We start from the raw sequence: 15,865 nt of genomic DNA on the forward strand, positions 1-15,865 counted from the left end.
GACGATTTGAAGGGCGATACGGTGTTTTCTTCATTGCGAGTGAGGTTTGGCGTTTTTGGGGGGCAGCGACAGGTACTACCTACTTAGGGATGATATACACCATGTCCATCTGCCACAGAGCTATAAGTACCGCCGGATGTAATCAGGCAGTGCCTAACTCTATGGCCTGCTACATGAGGATTCTGAGGAGACAGCTAATCGACAGTGTCTCTGGGCGTATATCTCGAGATATTTCCATTACACCATTACAGTCCTTTCTGGGTGTGAATCTCGAACTGCATAGACCACATCAGAAAAGAGTCGCTCGCTCACCTGGTTGTGTGACGAGAAACAAAGCTTGGGCTTTCGTGGAGGAGACGCAATCGCCTTCGGGTTGAGATGACACTCCTCACAACCAACAGAGGAACACACTCCCTACTTCTACCAATCATCCATCTGATGGAAATATTTTAGATTTCTATTGACCTACTGCTGCCTAGGTACTTTGACTGAGGCTCTGCAGACATCATACCAGCCAGCACTTAACCATAATACCCGGCGCAAATTGGTGGGATGGAGAGTGGGCTTTTAGCTCTGTGTAACTACTAGTAACTGCCCCGCGGTCCGATAACAGGAAGTTCTGCCAAAATTTCGGGGATAACAAAGCAAGGCGTAGCTTACTACTGTCACTCCCGACCAGGAAGACTGAGTCACCAGCTGCTACTCCCGCCGGTCCTGGTGCAATTAAGACTCGGGATCTCTCGCAAAGTGAGCTCGCTCTGCCATTCTGCCTCTTGAGTGCCTAGAAAAACAACAAGCAGACTCTCGCTCACCATGGATCAAGCGGTAAGATTGTTCGCGCACACATCCCTGTACCCCGCCAACCTTGGTGTGTGTTGGAAAACTAACACGAGATGATGCTTCACCTTGCAGGATGTGATACTGCCGTCTTGCGAGACCATAAAGGACCTCCTCTCGAAGCCTCAGCCGGGTCCTAAGAAGGCCAACCTCGTTCCCGTCTACGGCCAGATCTCCGCCGACCTCATAACGCCCTCCGCCGCATACCTCAAGATCTCAGCTCACTCCAAGTCCGAATATTCCTTCCTCTTCGAGAGCGCTGCTACCGAGCGCCTGGGCCGCTACAGCTTTGTCGCCGCGAACCCCCGCAAGGTCATCACGACAGGAGAGGGACATGGCGAAGCTTGCGACCCGTTGCCCGGGCTCGAGGCCGAGCTCGATCGCTTCGTCGTGCTCGATGTGCCGGGAGTCACCCTGCCGCCGCTGACGGGTGGCGCGGTGGGCTACGTCGGTTACGACTGTGTGCGCTACTTCGAGCCCAAGACGGCCCGGCCTATGAACGACGTGCTCAAGATCCCCGAGTCCGTCTTCATGCTCTTCGACACCATTGTCGCATTCGACCGCTTCTACGGCATCGCCAAGGTCATTACGTACATCCCAGTGCCGGAAGACCTCGGAAACCTCGAGGCGGGGTACGAGAAAGCCACAGCCACCATCACCGAGCTGATCGAGGTGCTCAATGCGCCCGAAATTCCCCTGCCCGAGCAAGGGCCGATCAAACTCGATCAGGAATATACGTCCAACATTGGCCAAAAGGGCTACGAAGGCCATGTTACGACCTTGAAGAAGCACATCGTAGCAGGCGACATTATCCAAGCGGTGCCTTCACAGCGCTTTGCCCGACCCACGACGCTGCACCCGTTCAACATTTACCGCCATCTCCGTACCGTCAACCCGTCGCCATACCTGTTTTATATCAACTGCAAGGATTTCCAAATCGTAGGCGCATCGCCTGAGCTTCTTGTGAAGAGCGAGGCTGGACGTGTCATCACGCACCCCATTGCAGGTACCGTCAAGCGCGGAAAGACACCCGAAGAGGACGAGGAGCTTGGTTTGGAGCTGAGGAACTCGCTGAAGGACCGAGCTGAGCACGTCATGTTGGTAGATCTGGCGCGCAACGACGTGAACCGTATCTGCGACCCCCTGACGACGCGCGTGGACCGGTTGATGGTAGTGGAGAAGTTCAGCCACGTCCAGCATTTGGTGTCCCAGGTTTCTGGCGTCCTCAGGCCAGGCCAAACAAGGTTCGACGCCTTGCGCTCGATCTTCCCGGCCGGGACAGTGTCGGGTGCACCCAAGGTCAAGGCCATGGAACTCATCGCCGAGTTGGAGAAGGAGAAGAGAGGCGTCTACGCTGGTGCCGTCGGTTACTTTGGCTACAATAGCGTAGACATGAACGGCAAGGAGCGCGAGGGCGAGATGGACACCTGCATTGCCCTTCGCACCATGCTGGTGAAGGATGGTACTGCATATCTCCAGGCCGGTAAGTAATTCCCTCCTGCTTGGCCACTTTTGCATGGCCTGTTCGGTACATTCCGGTGTCGCTCCACTTACTGACGATGGGAATAGGAGGAGGCATTGTATTCGACTCGGACGAGTATGATGAGTGGATGGAGACGATGAATAAGCTGGCGGCCAACATACAGTGCATCACATCGGCGGAAAAGCTATATGTCAAGCGACAGAAGTCATGAGTCGTTTCACCATCATGGACGGGTTCATCGGTTTGCTAGACGAATGGTGGCATCCATTCTGCGTGTGGATCAAGGTAAAATAATAGCATGGCGTTTCCGGAATTCACAAAAGCAACGTTTGCTTGGTCTGCTACTACTTCATCTCCCCCTTCTCCTCATCCCAATAGTGTCCCGACAAGTCACCTGCCGGTTGGACTTTGTTGATACCGTCCAGCTTCTTGTACTTCAGTTCGTCCAGATTGACACCGTAGATTGTGCGAGCCTGTAAAAGGGGAGCGAATTAGTGAGGAGGGCCGGGGCTTGCTTGATTCTCGTGACTTCCATATACGCGACACTTTGGCTCGGAGCCGTATATCCCAGTCTTGACTATTCTTATTCTTTCCTCGTATATTGTCGAATATAGGAACGGAAAGGAAAGAAGACACACGAAGGGGGGGAGGGAGAACTTACGCTGATGCCGTATCTGTGCGGCTTCAAGACGTCCCGGAAGTCGATGGCCAGGCTGGCTCCGCACTTGGGGCAGAAGAGCTGGTCCTTGGCCTTGGTATTGAACTGGTAGGCCGCACAGCGAGAACGGCCGTCGTTATGCCACTTGACATTGGCGGCGTCGGGGTCTAGTAGGTAGACTCTGTCAGCGTCTCCTGCTTCTTGATGGTGCATTTGACCTTCAAGAAACCGAAGATTCCAGCATGCAGCTAGAGGGAGTAAGGGAAAAGAGAAAGGAAAATTACTACTTACAGATCAGCAGATACCCGAACCGTGTGCACGCGGAACAGTTGCACTGCAGAACCTGGTATTCGGGCAGCGGCGGCGAGAGCGTGACGGCGAACTTGATGTAGCCGCAGTGGCAGCCGCATTCGTAGGTGCCGCTGGGCTTCTTCTCCTCCGTCCCTTCCGTGGTGGCGCTGGTGGACATGGTGGGCTACTTGGCTGCTTGCTGGCTTGCTTGTTTGCTGTTGTGTGTATATACCCATATAGTATAGAACTCAGGAATTGACTTGACTTTATGTCAACTTGAGTCTTTCTTCGTGGAATAACTATCCGCCGGCCTTGTTGGTATACTGTTTCCTCTGTGCCTGGCCTTTAGGCAACCAACTGATTGTGGAGGGTATAGGGGAGAAGCTATGTATGTTAGTTGCATACCCCTCACTCATTGGTAATCAAGAACAGTGGCAGAAAGTCTTGTCAGCGTACTCTCTCAGGCGGCAGGAGGATCGAAATCCCGGGATTTAGTAATCTGAGGTAAGACATATCACCTACGTTAGGCCGAGCTACCTGCATACGGCACAGCAGCCAAAGAGCGGTAAAGGGCAGACGGGGTGAGTAGCCGTCCAAAGAATAGACGAGGCACATCACAAGCATCAACGGTGTTCGCGTCATGTGGCAGGTATCATTCTCATTATGTATAGTAATTAAGGTCGCTAGACTAGGTAAATAGTTAGTTTAGTCAGTCGTTTGTGTAAGCAAGCCGCTCATCCAGAACAGAAAACGTGCGAAGCTCGTCTGTCTCATCGCTTGTTATGTCGCAGAAAATCCAATCTCAAGAAAACCAACAACCCAAACTTTTGGTGTGTAGAAGCAGGCAAAATCCCCCTCCCTTTTTTCCCAGAAACGCCCGTGGGTATGCGTCTATAATGCAACCGACCGCGAGCAAAGTGGTATCTTGAACAACATCAAACATGATTCTGTGCCGCTACCGCCCCTCCAAGTTTTCAGGCCCCCCTTTGTTCTGTCCCTCATGGCCAATCGTCATCGTGCAAGTCAAAGCGTGCGATAAAGCAATATAATAGTCGGATATGTTATTTAGCAAAGAAGAAACGCTCAAACTTGGTGCCTTTCCTGCTCGGTGGTGCGAGGGACGTTCGACAACGTGGCATGGTCAGCGGTGTCGGTGCCGTTGTGCTTCTCAGCCGGGACGTTATCAGCTGGACCGTCGACTGCCGTCTCGATGCTGCTGTCGGCTGTTGCGCCACTGTTCGGGGGAGGAGTAGGCGCGAACCTGCTCTTGGCGCGGATCCTGTGGCCGTACATGTAGAAGATGACGGGGATAGGGCAAAGAAGCGCGGCGACGCATCCAAGTAGGGTAGCAGCGTAGTTGATGCCCAAACCGTTGAACATGTAGCTCGCGAACAATGGGAAACCAGCGCCACAAAGCGATCGCAAGAAAGTGTTACCGGCAATGGCCGACGCGGCGAACATCAAGTAGGCATCCACAAGGTAGTTCAAAGCTTGCAGGAAGATAGCCATCAAGCCGTAGCCGGTCAAAAGACCAGAGAGCGTCGGGACAATCCAGTGGATATCCTCACGGTATCCAGACCATCCAAACCAAAAGATGCCAGCGGCGAATGCGACACCACCCGCAATGACAACGGGGAGACGCCATTCGGGAACGGGAACGCCATTGTTGGCGGCCAACTTCCTCTGGTACGCAGGCTGCATGAGCAACACGTTGGTACCGGCAATAAGCTGACCAACAATCATGCCGAAGAAGCAAAGACCAGATTTGCCCGCGCTGAAACCGTGGATACCTTGGAAGACGAAGGGGTATGCGGTCAGGAAGAGATACAGAATACCGTAAATGAAGGCCATATAGATAGAGATGAGAGTCACAATGGGCTCGAAAAACAGCAGTCGCATCGGACGGGTGAAGTTCTTCTGGATGAGCTCCTTGAAGTCGACCTCGATCTCCTCCTGCTTGGCGTGGATGCCCCAGTTCTTAGTCCGGCGCCGCAACTCGGCCGCCTTCTGGACGAGGATCACGGGTGGGTACGTCTCCTCGAGGAAGAAGAGGTCGAGAGTAAAGGCCACAAAACCCATGATGGCAGCAACGTACATAGTCCATCGCCATCCAAGATAGGACTCGACAATGAATCCACCAACAAATGGCGCCAACAGGGGGCCGGTGAAGACGGCCATGGAGAAGATGGTGATGGCCACACCACGCGTGGCATTGTCGAACATATCCGAGAAGACAGCAGCGACAACTGCCAGCGGACAGGCTCCGAAGAAACCGGCAAAGAAACGGCAGATGAGCACGGTCTGCAGGTCCTTGGCCGTTGCGCAGGCGAGGGAAAATATCGAGAAACCGAACATGGCAGTCACGATAGGAAGTCTTCGACCCTTCAGTTCGGATAAAGGCGCCCACAACGTCGGGCCCGTCGCGAATCCAAGCACGTACAGGGAGACACCAAGAATACCGACTTCGGTGCTAACACCGAAAATCGCGGCGATGGGTTTTGTGGCGGCGGAGAAGATACTAGAAGCGAAAGCAGCAGTCATTGTCGTATAGCCAAGCATAGCAGCTGTAAGCAATCTGGAGAAGTACGGGTCAGCATATCAACCATTGTTTATAGGCAATTCAAACTGGCAGCAAGTAGGGGGCTGAGACTCACTTCTTCTTAAGCGGCCAGTTCTGGGCGTGGTAGGGGTCGTTCTCGCCATCGAATTCCACCACGTATTCCTCCCGTTCCGGCAAAGGCGGCGGGAAGGGCTTGCCGGCGCCGAAGGCCGGCAAGGGCTTGGTGGCTGTCGAGTGGCGGCTCCGCAGACTGCGACCTATCGTCTCGCTGTGCTGACTCCGGGCCGTGTATATGCGACTCAGCTCGGTGGGATGCCTCTCGAGGTCTCCCTGGGTCGAAACGCGGCTCATGCCGCCGGTGCGTTGCCGCGCCATGTTGCCATCTTCGCTACTAGATGAAGTTGACGCGGACGACGCCGTCACGACACGCTCGATCTCATTGCTAGCTCTGTGAGGCTGTTGTTCATGCCCATGTGGTTTCTCTTGTTGCTGGTGTGTCGCGTGGGCTCCTAGGCGTGCATCCTCCTGAGCGCGCACCAGCTCTCGATCAACCTCGTCCATATTCATCTTGAGCTGAGCTCACGGCTGGTTGCCGAAGCACTGTTGGGGTATGTTGTTGCTGCCGTAGACCGGGGGCTCTCTGTTCAGGCGGCTGTGGTATATAATAAGTACGTCACTCTGGCGCCAGTAGATGATGGTTTAGCGGGTGTAAGGATCCTATTATACAGTCACCACGGGGAGGATGAAGCTATTGTTATACAACACGGGGCACCAGAAACGAGAGCAAGAAGAAGGATGGGGAGTAACGGTGAAGTCCCAACGGCCCAGAGAAAGTTCGCAAAGACGGAGGGAATGGAGTCGCAGCAGTGGTAGCAGCAGCAATAGGCGAGCAGGTAGGCTGCTATTACTTTGCTGTTCACATGAAATGTTACCTTTCTGGTCCCCATCCATTGCGCCTGCTAGTTTATAAGCCGACCCATAGCTTCCCGGCAGAAAATCTTCCCAGCGATGCCCACCTGTGCCACTACGACAGTGGATGCTCAGCTTTCCATATTGCGTATTGGGGGGTCCATCAGGGCAGATTGGGGATGGCGGTCGTCCAGTCCGGTTCCTGGGCTCTGGTTGCATATACAAATGCATGCTAATACTTCAAATGCGGGTCGTTGGGGAAAAAAACCAGCTCCAGTGCCCGAGTGCCTCCCCAACTCCCCCCAAAACTGCCTGGCCAGAACTTGGAGCCTGCACTGGAGCTGGAGATAACAACAACATGTTGTTACCCGAGGCAGGAGCAATCCGCGACCCGAGCAGTGCGTGCAGGCGCAAGTGCAGGTGCAGGAAAGAAAGATGGGGCCCTTTCCCGGGCTGCGGCTGCTGCCACCGCCAAAAACTTCCAATCCTTACCTGTGTTTATTTCCCATTGGTCTTTTTTATTCCCTTTCGCCACGGCCAAGCGGCTATGACCCGACACCGTTTCGGCGTTCGCGACTAAGCAGAAAGGCTTGTCCGTCAGGGCTGCAAGGATCTACTTGCAGACAAATGCTTGCAGCTGGTCCTTCCGGCGCGATGAGACGCATTTGTGCGTGATTCGTTTCCGGGTTTCATTTTCCACGACCATGACTCATGACAATTGCTTACACACCACACACAGCTACATAGCAAGTGAAGTATGCAGGCGATATATGTTGCGCATTACGCGCGCCGCTCGATGTACATGGTATTCTGCAGAGTATAAAGCCGGCACGACGAGAGTCCGACTGCTCGTTTTGATATTGAAATTAGGCGTACATGCATGCATGGGATTGGCCTCGTCAGGCTGGCAGACTGGGCTTTTTTCCCTCGACTTTTTAGTGGAGGGAGCGCAACCTGATGCGGCTTGACATTGCCGCTCGGAGATCTCAGGAACCAGGGGGTGAGGGTCGTGAGGGTCGTGAGGTGAAAGACACTGCCAGACAGCAGAAGAATTGCAGGGAGGGCGAGGAGGGATCTCAAGTTCGTCCGCTCAGACGTCCAGAAGTCCTGAGCCCCGTTTGTCTAATTTCGAACTGACGGTATCCTTCCAGAAACGGCTACGAGAAGTCGTGTAATCTGATTCGATACCAAGCTTGCTCCGCGGCCCAATTGGCCCAATGGCGGGGCGAGTCGTGACTGGACAAGAGGAGAAAAAGAAAAAAGGTACGTCGCGTCGGTCGGGCTAAGAAGCGAGTTTTATCTCCGTCTTCTATTGATGAGCAGTATCCACCCTCCGAGTATTCAGACCCTCCCTGCCTTCTCGTACTTGTCGTCGTAAAGCGGTAAAGGGCAAGGAGTGTCGGTCAACCTGCGAATAGTGATACACAACATCAATAATGGCTTTCACTAGGCGGCCATCATCGGCTACGAACGGGTCCGCGGGTCCCCAACCCGAACCACTCGGAACGACTCTGGCAAGATGGTCACAGAAGCCGAATGTTGATCAGCCATGTTCTTTCGACAGACGAATATCTCGACCCGCAAGTGGACAATGGATTCCGTCATCCAATGGTATAATGAAGCAGTCAGTCACCGATCATGCTGATTGATGGAAGGCAAGAAAGGCAGAAGAAAATTACACAGCTATGTACCGCACCGCACGCAGCTCACTGACCCGGAACAGATCTTCCCACTTCCCCTTTTCTTTTGACTCCGGACCGTGGCGCGCCACTACCGCCCTGACAGATCTAGCACAGAATCTAGATAGGCAGCGCTAGAAGCTGCCTAGCGCCCTGAAACAGAAACATTGACCCGGGCGCAGCACATCTGCCGAGGGGCGGTCCCTGGTGCGGAAGTCGAGTCGTGTCGTTCTCCCTGCTGCGTCAGTCTGGCTAAGCTCTCTAGCTGCTCGAGGCTCGGCGCTAAACATATGTAGCCAGAGCACAGTACCGGAGTTGCCCGTTGCCCGGTTACGGGCAAGGTGTTGCCGGTAATAAATCCATATATCCGCATACGTCAGAGAATACTCCGTATATACTACTAGGAGTGATATAAATGTTGCGAGGATCTGCACTTACCAATGAAGTCCATTGTTCCACCATAGCCGAACGAAGGTATGACTGGTACGGAGTACATCGGTTCGGATCTCTGATTTAAGCTTAACCTATGCTACCGCGAAACTTCCCAGATATATGCATTCCTATTTGAAATACATTATGCGATTGCTGTAAAAGTATAGTCAGCAATTAGGAGAACTTATTCGGTGCATCATGGATGAACAGTGGGCTCGCGAATGCACAGTACTTGTGATCGAGACTGGAGATGTACAAGCAGGGCGCCTCCTCCCTCGCAAGGAGCTGTAGTTCTAGATAGTACTCCATGTCCCATAACCTTACTTTCAATCGTAGCATGCATTTATAATTTCTTGCTCTACATCTACACACACGCTCCTTCTACCTCCCGGATCTAGCCCCAAGTCTGGCTCTAGCCCCGGACTCTCCTGACCCCCAATCGTTCTCCAGCAACCCCGCGACCTCCTCCAGACTCAGCCCCGTCGTCTCGGGGTAGATGCGCCAGACCGCGGCCCAGCCGACGACGCACACGGCCGCGTACAGCACAAACGTCCAGGCGGGCGTGAGCGCGTCCATGAGCGGCAGGAACGTGAGCCCCACCACGAAGTTGGCCGACCAGTTGGTCGCCGTCGACAGGCCGCTGCCGAGCGACCGCACGTTCAGCGGGAACAGCTCGCTCTGCATCCAGGGCACGTTGCCGAGCCCCAGCGCGTAGGCGGCCACGAAGATGATCATGCTGATGAGAATGGTGACGGCGGCGGCACCACCGCCACCGCCCTTGTCCGCATCGCCGGGCGAATCGGGGATGCCGCCGAGGCCGTGATCTGGCAGTTTGATGAACCGGAAGCCGCCGGCAGACAGGAGTAAGCCTAAAGCCATAAAAGGTATGGAGTACAGCAGGATTCGGCGGCGGCCAATACGATCTATCAGCAGTAACGCCGCAACCGTAAACACAAAATTGGAGACCGCAACACTCAAGGAGGTGAGTGTCGGTATTGAAAAGCCCAGGAGTGTGAAGATCGTAGCCGAGAAGTACATCAGCGAATTCTGCATGTGCTATTTGTTAGTAGCGGGCTCCTTGTAGGTCGAGTTGTGCAGTGATACAGACGGGAGCTTTGACTTACAAATCCGCACAGCTGTTGCAGCCCCTGAAGGAGACAAGCAATAGTCAAAGCCCGCCGATTCTTAGGGACCGTAACCAATTCCCGCCAGCCCTCCGTCCAAGCACGGCCCCCTTGGCCCGGACACCCCCTTCCTCCTCCTCCTCCCGCACCTCGCGCCGTATATCCTGCAAGACCCGCTCGGCGGCCGGCCCAGATCCCGCGCCCAGCGTCTTGCCAATGATCTGCCGCGCCGCCGCCGCCCTCCCGACCTTGACGAGCCACCGCGGCGTCTCGGGCATGCCCAGCAGCAGCGCGGCCTGGAGCACGGCCGGCAGCGCGCCGAGCCCGACCATGTACCGCCACCCCTGGTCGTGGCCCGCAAAAGCCCAGCCGACGACGTAAGCGACGACCTGGCCCAGCGTGATGGCGAGGACATTCAGCGTGACGAGCATCCCCCGGTGGGCCGCGGGGGCCAGCTCGGCAATGTACAGCGGCGTGACGAAGCTGGCGGCGCCGACGGCCGCGCCCACGACGGACCGGCCCGCCACCATCTGCCCGACGGTGCCGGCGTACGCCTGGCCCAGCGCGCCCGCCGCGAAGAGCACGTCCGCCAGCAGGATGACGGGCCGGCGGCCGAAGCGGTCGGCGAGGACCGACGAGAGGGGCGACGCGACGAGGGCGAGGAGCGACGTGCACGACGTCACGATGGATTTGTCGGCGAGGGTCAGTTCGCGGCCGGACAGGGACGTGCCCAGGGATACCAGGGTCGCGGAGATGACGCCGGTGTCGTCTGTGTGTCGCAAAGAGAGAGGCAAAGTCAGTAACGTAAGCCCGGTTATGGGGGTAACGAGGGGCTTCCCGTTGACAGGAAAGGAGTCGAGATGGAGGGAAAGGAAACTCACAGCCAAACAGCAGCCCGCTGATGCCCGCTGAGATAGCCAATAGCCACATGAATAGCCCTATCTTCCGATCCCCACCTCCCCGAGGCTCTTCTTCCTGTGCTGTTCCGTCCGCATAGCTGTCATCGCGATGGCGCTGTTCGTCGTTGTCGGGCCCGTCATAATCTTCTCGATGCGCTATCAGCGGCGCCTCCGCCGAGGTTGTCATACTCTTCCGAAGCCGGTAGGGAAACAACTGGTGGCAGCTCAGTCCCTCATATGTGCAATCGAAAACAGAGAAAAGGAACATTCAACAATGAAAGATTGCGACAGTAGTACTAGAGCAATCATCTCCCTGTGATGATGCTGGGGAATTGTATGTCGGACTCGCGGCGGCTTAGCGGAACCGTGACGCACTAAAGTTGAGTTAATGCAGGGTGCAAGTGCAGGCAAAAGGTGGGATGACCCCTGGCCCGTGCATCTGATTGGTTATTACGTTCGCTATCTGATCCGAGTCTCATCCGTCCCTTGCAAGTACTTGATGTATGTCGATACTACATTCCAGGCTCTCGGCACGTCAGAGCTTTTTGGAATCCATTCTTATATATCTCTGGGGCTTGCATGCAACCGTAAATCACCAAGCCATTGGCAGCTGACCCGTAGCCCGTGATGAGAAGGAAGAGTGGCTTGTATACACGCAACAACAATGAATATTCCCGTCTGTATGTGTGTATATCATGTACAGTGTATTGAACGCGCCCAGGACGTTTGGTATACTAAAGCAAGCAACTATAGGGTATTGATAAATCATCGGCTGAGAAAAACAAAAATTATACCCAATGAAACCAAGCAAGACCTCTCCTCCTCCCCTTCTCCTCCTCCTCGTCATCTATATAACTTTGTTTCTATATATATATAAGTAAGTAGTAAATATATACCTTTTAAAAAAGCCCCAGCACCGGGGCACTGACAGCCCCCGCCGTCACCGCCAGCGAGAGCAAGCCGCTCCAAAGCACGGCCCGGCGCACGATGCGGTCCTGCATGGCCCGGACGTGCCGGTTCTGTACCGTGATGGAGACGTCGAAGATCTTGCGCCACGTCGACTTCTGCTGGTACCGGTCGACCCACGGCTCCGAGCCGAACACGTCGTTGGCCGGGCCGAGGCTCTGATCCTGCACGCCGGGCTTGCGCAGCGGGTCGATGCTACCCGTCCTGGTAGCCGGGAAGAAACTGCTACTGGACGACGAAGACGGCCTCTTCTCGTCATCGCTCGTGTCCGTCAGCGGCTTGTCGTCCTCATCGCCGTAGGAGGGGAGGAGGTAAAGTCCTCGTCCGAGAACTGCTCCCACGGCCGCAGGTTCCGCTTGTAGTTCCAGTGCAAGATGACGCAGACGCCGTGCCGCGATGCGAAGAGGAAGATGAAGCCCATGAACAAGAATGTCGACGGTATCAGCCTCAGGAACCGGCTAAGGCTCGACAGGATCAGGGCAGCGTTCGATCCGAGGCCGAGAAGGATGCACACGGCCGCCAACCACCGCGCGAACACGACACGGGGCCGGCTGCTGTTGGAGACGCTCCACTGGACGAAGTTGGGGTGGCACTGCCCTTTGAGGAGCGTCTCGGCCGCTATAAAGGCAGGTAGGAGGGCGGACGGGTGCGTGGTTTGCTCTACCGCCTGGATACAAGCAATCCGGTCAGTGTGAGTCAGGTTTAGTTGCCTCGGTCCACTAGTCGAGATGTAATGGCGCACGATCCGCGTCAGTTCTTCGCGAAAAGGCTGGACGGAAACTGAGTGAGGTCAGTCAGTCAGTGCAACGAGGTGGGGGTTTCTCTTGGTCAACTGACAGGGCCGGCCATCGCGCTGTGCTTTGTTGATTTGATATTCATCCGTGAAGGTCGATTTAGGCCAGGAGAAGTTCTTGGTCGAGGTGGCGCTGCTCGGGGACGTGATGCTGCTCTCATCCCGCCGAGGGCTTTTCTCCAGGATCTCGAGGATGTGGGTCATCCGGCCGGCGCTCTCGTTGGAGCTGTTCGCCCTCGGACGCGCCGTGCCCGGCCGGGTAATGATCTTGCTCGGATCCCACATGGGCGAGGAATCCTTCTGTTCCTGTGGCAAAAGACTCCATCGCTCAACGTAGTCGCAATACCAGAGGAAGAATTGGAGACACTCGGCATCGTACTCGACGTACATCAGATAGTCCATGAAGTCGTCGAGGGAACATGGCTAAACTAGGGCTTAGTATCCGTACACAACCAACTTGCTATAGGGATTCAGGGCTTGTGTCTTACTGGGAGCGTCCGGTTCCTCACAATTTCTTCAAACGACAGACTTTCTGGTATATGGGATTTACACGACTCCGCCCTTTCCAAGCAGTCGGCGAAGTCCGCGTCCGTAAAGGCCGCCTTGTCACGCCTCAGGTAGTCCGGGCGTCGGTAGAAGAGGAGAGGCATCAGGTGGTGGTGGGTTGTACTCTGCCAGTCATTTGCAGTCTATCCAAGTGGTAATTCTATAATCATTGTTCGGACGAGACTCGTTGGAGACAGAGTACCCTACGTTGCCGGGTGCGCTTTCGTCTAAATAAGTTGAACATGTTCACAAGAAAGGTAAATCCTACAAGAATGTGCCAACCGATGGACTGCCACAACTGGGGTCCATCGGCTCCGACAGATTCATACGACGTAGTCCCTGTCCTGATAAGGGGTCCCCGTACTTGGCCTGGGCTGATGCACATGAGGCACAGGAGAGGAGCCTTTGCCTTGCTGTACGGACCCAGCCTGATGGAATCAAGCCGGCAATTATCAGTGGAAGTATTGCTGTCTCATCCAGATCAAGAAAGTTTGGTAGCTGGAACATGTACCAAGCCTTTCGTAGCTTGGCGCACGATGCGTCTGATCTCGAGTGCAGGTTGAGCCGCCAGGAACAAGCATTCGTTTGTCGCACATTGCAGCCGTGGGGAGCAATGTATTTGCGGCATGATCTGTCAAGGTGGTGGTTTCCGCCGCTCACAATGGAACCCTTGAATACTGGGGGCGTTGCGCCAGAGCAAAGACCGATTCTTGAAGACCCCGGGCGATCATACAAGCTGAGCCACGACCAGAGCTTTTCCCTGATTGGTTCGTGGGGGTTAGGTTAACAGTACGGAGTATCAACGACATGTGAAGCCCAACGCATTTCCCATGGATCAACCCAGCACGCACCAAGCTGGACCAAGCTGAAATTCTGTAACATCCTACTCCGTCCTTGATCAGCATCTAGAAGACTAGTGGAAGCTCCGTTGTCCCGAGTTTGTCGTTGTTTGGACGCGCAGACTCATAAACGAACGCAGCTGATCTCAAAACGAATATCACAGTCACAACCATGTCGGGATCATCTTCAAGTGGCATATACGTGAACATTGAATCCGTATCGTCAATACCTGCAGTAGACAAGCGCCGTGCATCCACTCTACTGCCTTGGTCTGCGGGCCCAAGGCGACGCTCTGCAACGTAGTATAACGGTAAGTTATCGTGTAAGAGCTGGGATACACGATGCATCTTATTCAGACATCAGCCGAACACATAGCAAAGCCCGAACCTTCACCCTCTGGGTTTGGCTCTGCACGTCATCTGATATGCCCAACGATATTCCATGGCTTGGGGGTCGCATTGAATACCGACTCCGTGACCCACTTCCCGCTCGAGATCTGAGACAGCTCAGCTGGAGACGAGGCCGCCGGCCGCCTCTTCACGGCAAGATATCTGGGCGCCTATGTGCGTGCTGGTTTCAAGCCAGCCAACCGCATCTTTATAACAAGAAGGTTCCCGCACATATAACACGAGCCATAACGCCCAACAGCCTTTGCTCAGCCGGAGTATCGAGCCGTCGTGCCTTCCATTGTGAGCTCCGCTGTGGTTGGGGAGGGTGCTCAAAGGCTTTCTGCATAGTGCTTGGGGAAAGATCTGATTCTTAGTCTCGGCGGAGATAGCCTACGCGATGTTGTTTTTCTCTCCGCATGTTTCGAGGTGCAGGGAAGGATCAGCATGGTGCCTGCATGGATGTGTCGGATTTCTGATACTGACTACCAGACTTGGCACGACACCCCCTCACTCTTGTATCGCAGCAAGATCCAGCTGCTCCGGCTCTCGCGGGAGTCATATACGAGGCACGATCAGGTCTGGATGGCTGACCCCAGGCCTCGTCATCGGGTTCGTGCTTAGCCCAGAAACAATCGCCGGATCATGACGAAGACTGCGACGAACGTCGAGATGTGGGCAATCTGAAGTTTGGTGGTACAAATCAATGGATGTAGGGTAGACCTGTTGCTGCCACTCGAAGCGATTTCTCCAAATTTGTACGTCGTAGCATTGGGAGTGGCCGCAGCTACCGCTGTGTCTTCTGGCAAGAGCCCGCTCTGCGTCCCCGAGGGCACGTCGTACTCCAGACATCCGTAAAACGAACAATCCGTCTGGCTGGGACAACAGCCCCCGCCCTGTTCCAAGCTGCATTTGGTCAGGCCCGGCGTGCATACAACCGACTCGGTCGGCCCCGGTTCGCATGCTGTTGTCGAGTTGTCGCAGCAGTATACACCGGAATCGCTGAACTCCGTCCTATAACAAGACATAGGGCTCGAGCAACAAACATTCTATTGGCAAGCCATCATTAGTAAAGTCGTCGAATAATAGACGCGGAAGGGCGCAAGATCATAATTGGTACTCACAAGTACGTTGAAGCTCTGGCATCCATGCAGCTCGTCGTCGCACATGGTTATATCCGCGGGGTTCTGAGAGGTTGCAAAACTCTTCGCATTCTGGTTGCTAATGTCGTGCTTGATAGAATCATTCATGGCGACAACACCGGCCGGGTTCTGCGTCTCGTTCGCCCCTTCCTTAAGCTCCACCGTGCGGGTTAGATCGTAGCCCGTCGCCGTGTACCGAGCCGTGGACACGATGCCAATGATCATGACCCCAAGGACGACCATCACGAGGCAGGCGAGCAGCGGCCGTCGCAGCCGGGGTCGGTCTTCGAAGACACAGTAGAAGCGGTGCCAGTCCAACT

At 55.0% G+C, this 15,865-nt stretch overlaps 6 protein-coding genes across 6 annotated transcripts; 1 reads left to right on the plus strand and 5 right to left on the minus strand.

Moving 5' to 3' along the window:
• Positions 1-813: 813 nt before the first annotated feature.
• PG997_001281 (anthranilate synthase component I) lies at positions 814-2,531 on the plus strand (the record flags this gene model as incomplete). Its single annotated transcript, XM_066805596.1, has 3 exons — positions 814-825; positions 913-2,320; positions 2,407-2,531. The coding sequence occupies 3 exons, from the start codon at positions 814-816 to the stop codon at positions 2,529-2,531; spliced, it is 1,545 nt and encodes a 514-aa protein (XP_066675369.1).
• A 133-nt stretch (positions 2,532-2,664) lies between these two features.
• On the minus strand, positions 2,665-3,447 carry PG997_001282 (glutathione-dependent formaldehyde-activating enzyme; the record flags this gene model as incomplete). Its single annotated transcript, XM_066805597.1, has 3 exons — positions 2,665-2,793; positions 2,982-3,145; positions 3,270-3,447. The coding sequence occupies 3 exons, from the start codon at positions 3,445-3,447 to the stop codon at positions 2,665-2,667; spliced, it is 471 nt and encodes a 156-aa protein (XP_066675370.1).
• A 905-nt stretch (positions 3,448-4,352) lies between these two features.
• PG997_001283 (transporter) lies at positions 4,353-6,396 on the minus strand (the record flags this gene model as incomplete). The annotated part of the gene is made up of 2 exons (XM_066805598.1): positions 4,353-5,844; positions 5,924-6,396. 2 exons carry the CDS (start codon positions 6,394-6,396, stop codon positions 4,353-4,355), a joined length of 1,965 nt encoding a protein of 654 aa, XP_066675371.1.
• Positions 6,397-9,230: 2,834 nt separating this feature from the next.
• Positions 9,231-11,059, minus strand: PG997_001284 (transporter C36.03c; the record flags this gene model as incomplete). Its single annotated transcript, XM_066805599.1, has 3 exons — positions 9,231-9,896; positions 10,078-10,742; positions 10,855-11,059. The coding sequence occupies 3 exons, from the start codon at positions 11,057-11,059 to the stop codon at positions 9,231-9,233; spliced, it is 1,536 nt and encodes a 511-aa protein (XP_066675372.1).
• A 628-nt stretch (positions 11,060-11,687) lies between these two features.
• PG997_001285 (uncharacterized protein) lies at positions 11,688-13,281 on the minus strand (the record flags this gene model as incomplete). The annotated part of the gene is made up of 5 exons (XM_066805600.1): positions 11,688-11,735; positions 11,790-12,296; positions 12,353-12,618; positions 12,676-13,054; positions 13,120-13,281. Coding segments are annotated over 5 exons (1,362 nt in total), but the record flags the coding sequence as incomplete, so codon positions are not given.
• A 2,171-nt stretch (positions 13,282-15,452) lies between these two features.
• PG997_001286 (uncharacterized protein) lies at positions 15,453-15,788 on the minus strand (the record flags this gene model as incomplete). Its single annotated transcript, XM_066805601.1, has 1 exon — positions 15,453-15,788. One exon carries the CDS (start codon positions 15,786-15,788, stop codon positions 15,453-15,455), a length of 336 nt encoding a protein of 111 aa, XP_066675374.1.
• Between the last annotated feature and the right edge of the window lie 77 nt (positions 15,789-15,865).

This window comes from Apiospora hydei (genome assembly GCF_038363865.1).
Source record: "Apiospora hydei strain CBS 114990 chromosome Unknown utg000002l_segment0_segment0, whole genome shotgun sequence".
In the NCBI taxonomy this organism is placed as follows: Eukaryota; Fungi; Ascomycota; class Sordariomycetes; order Amphisphaeriales; family Apiosporaceae; genus Apiospora; species Apiospora hydei.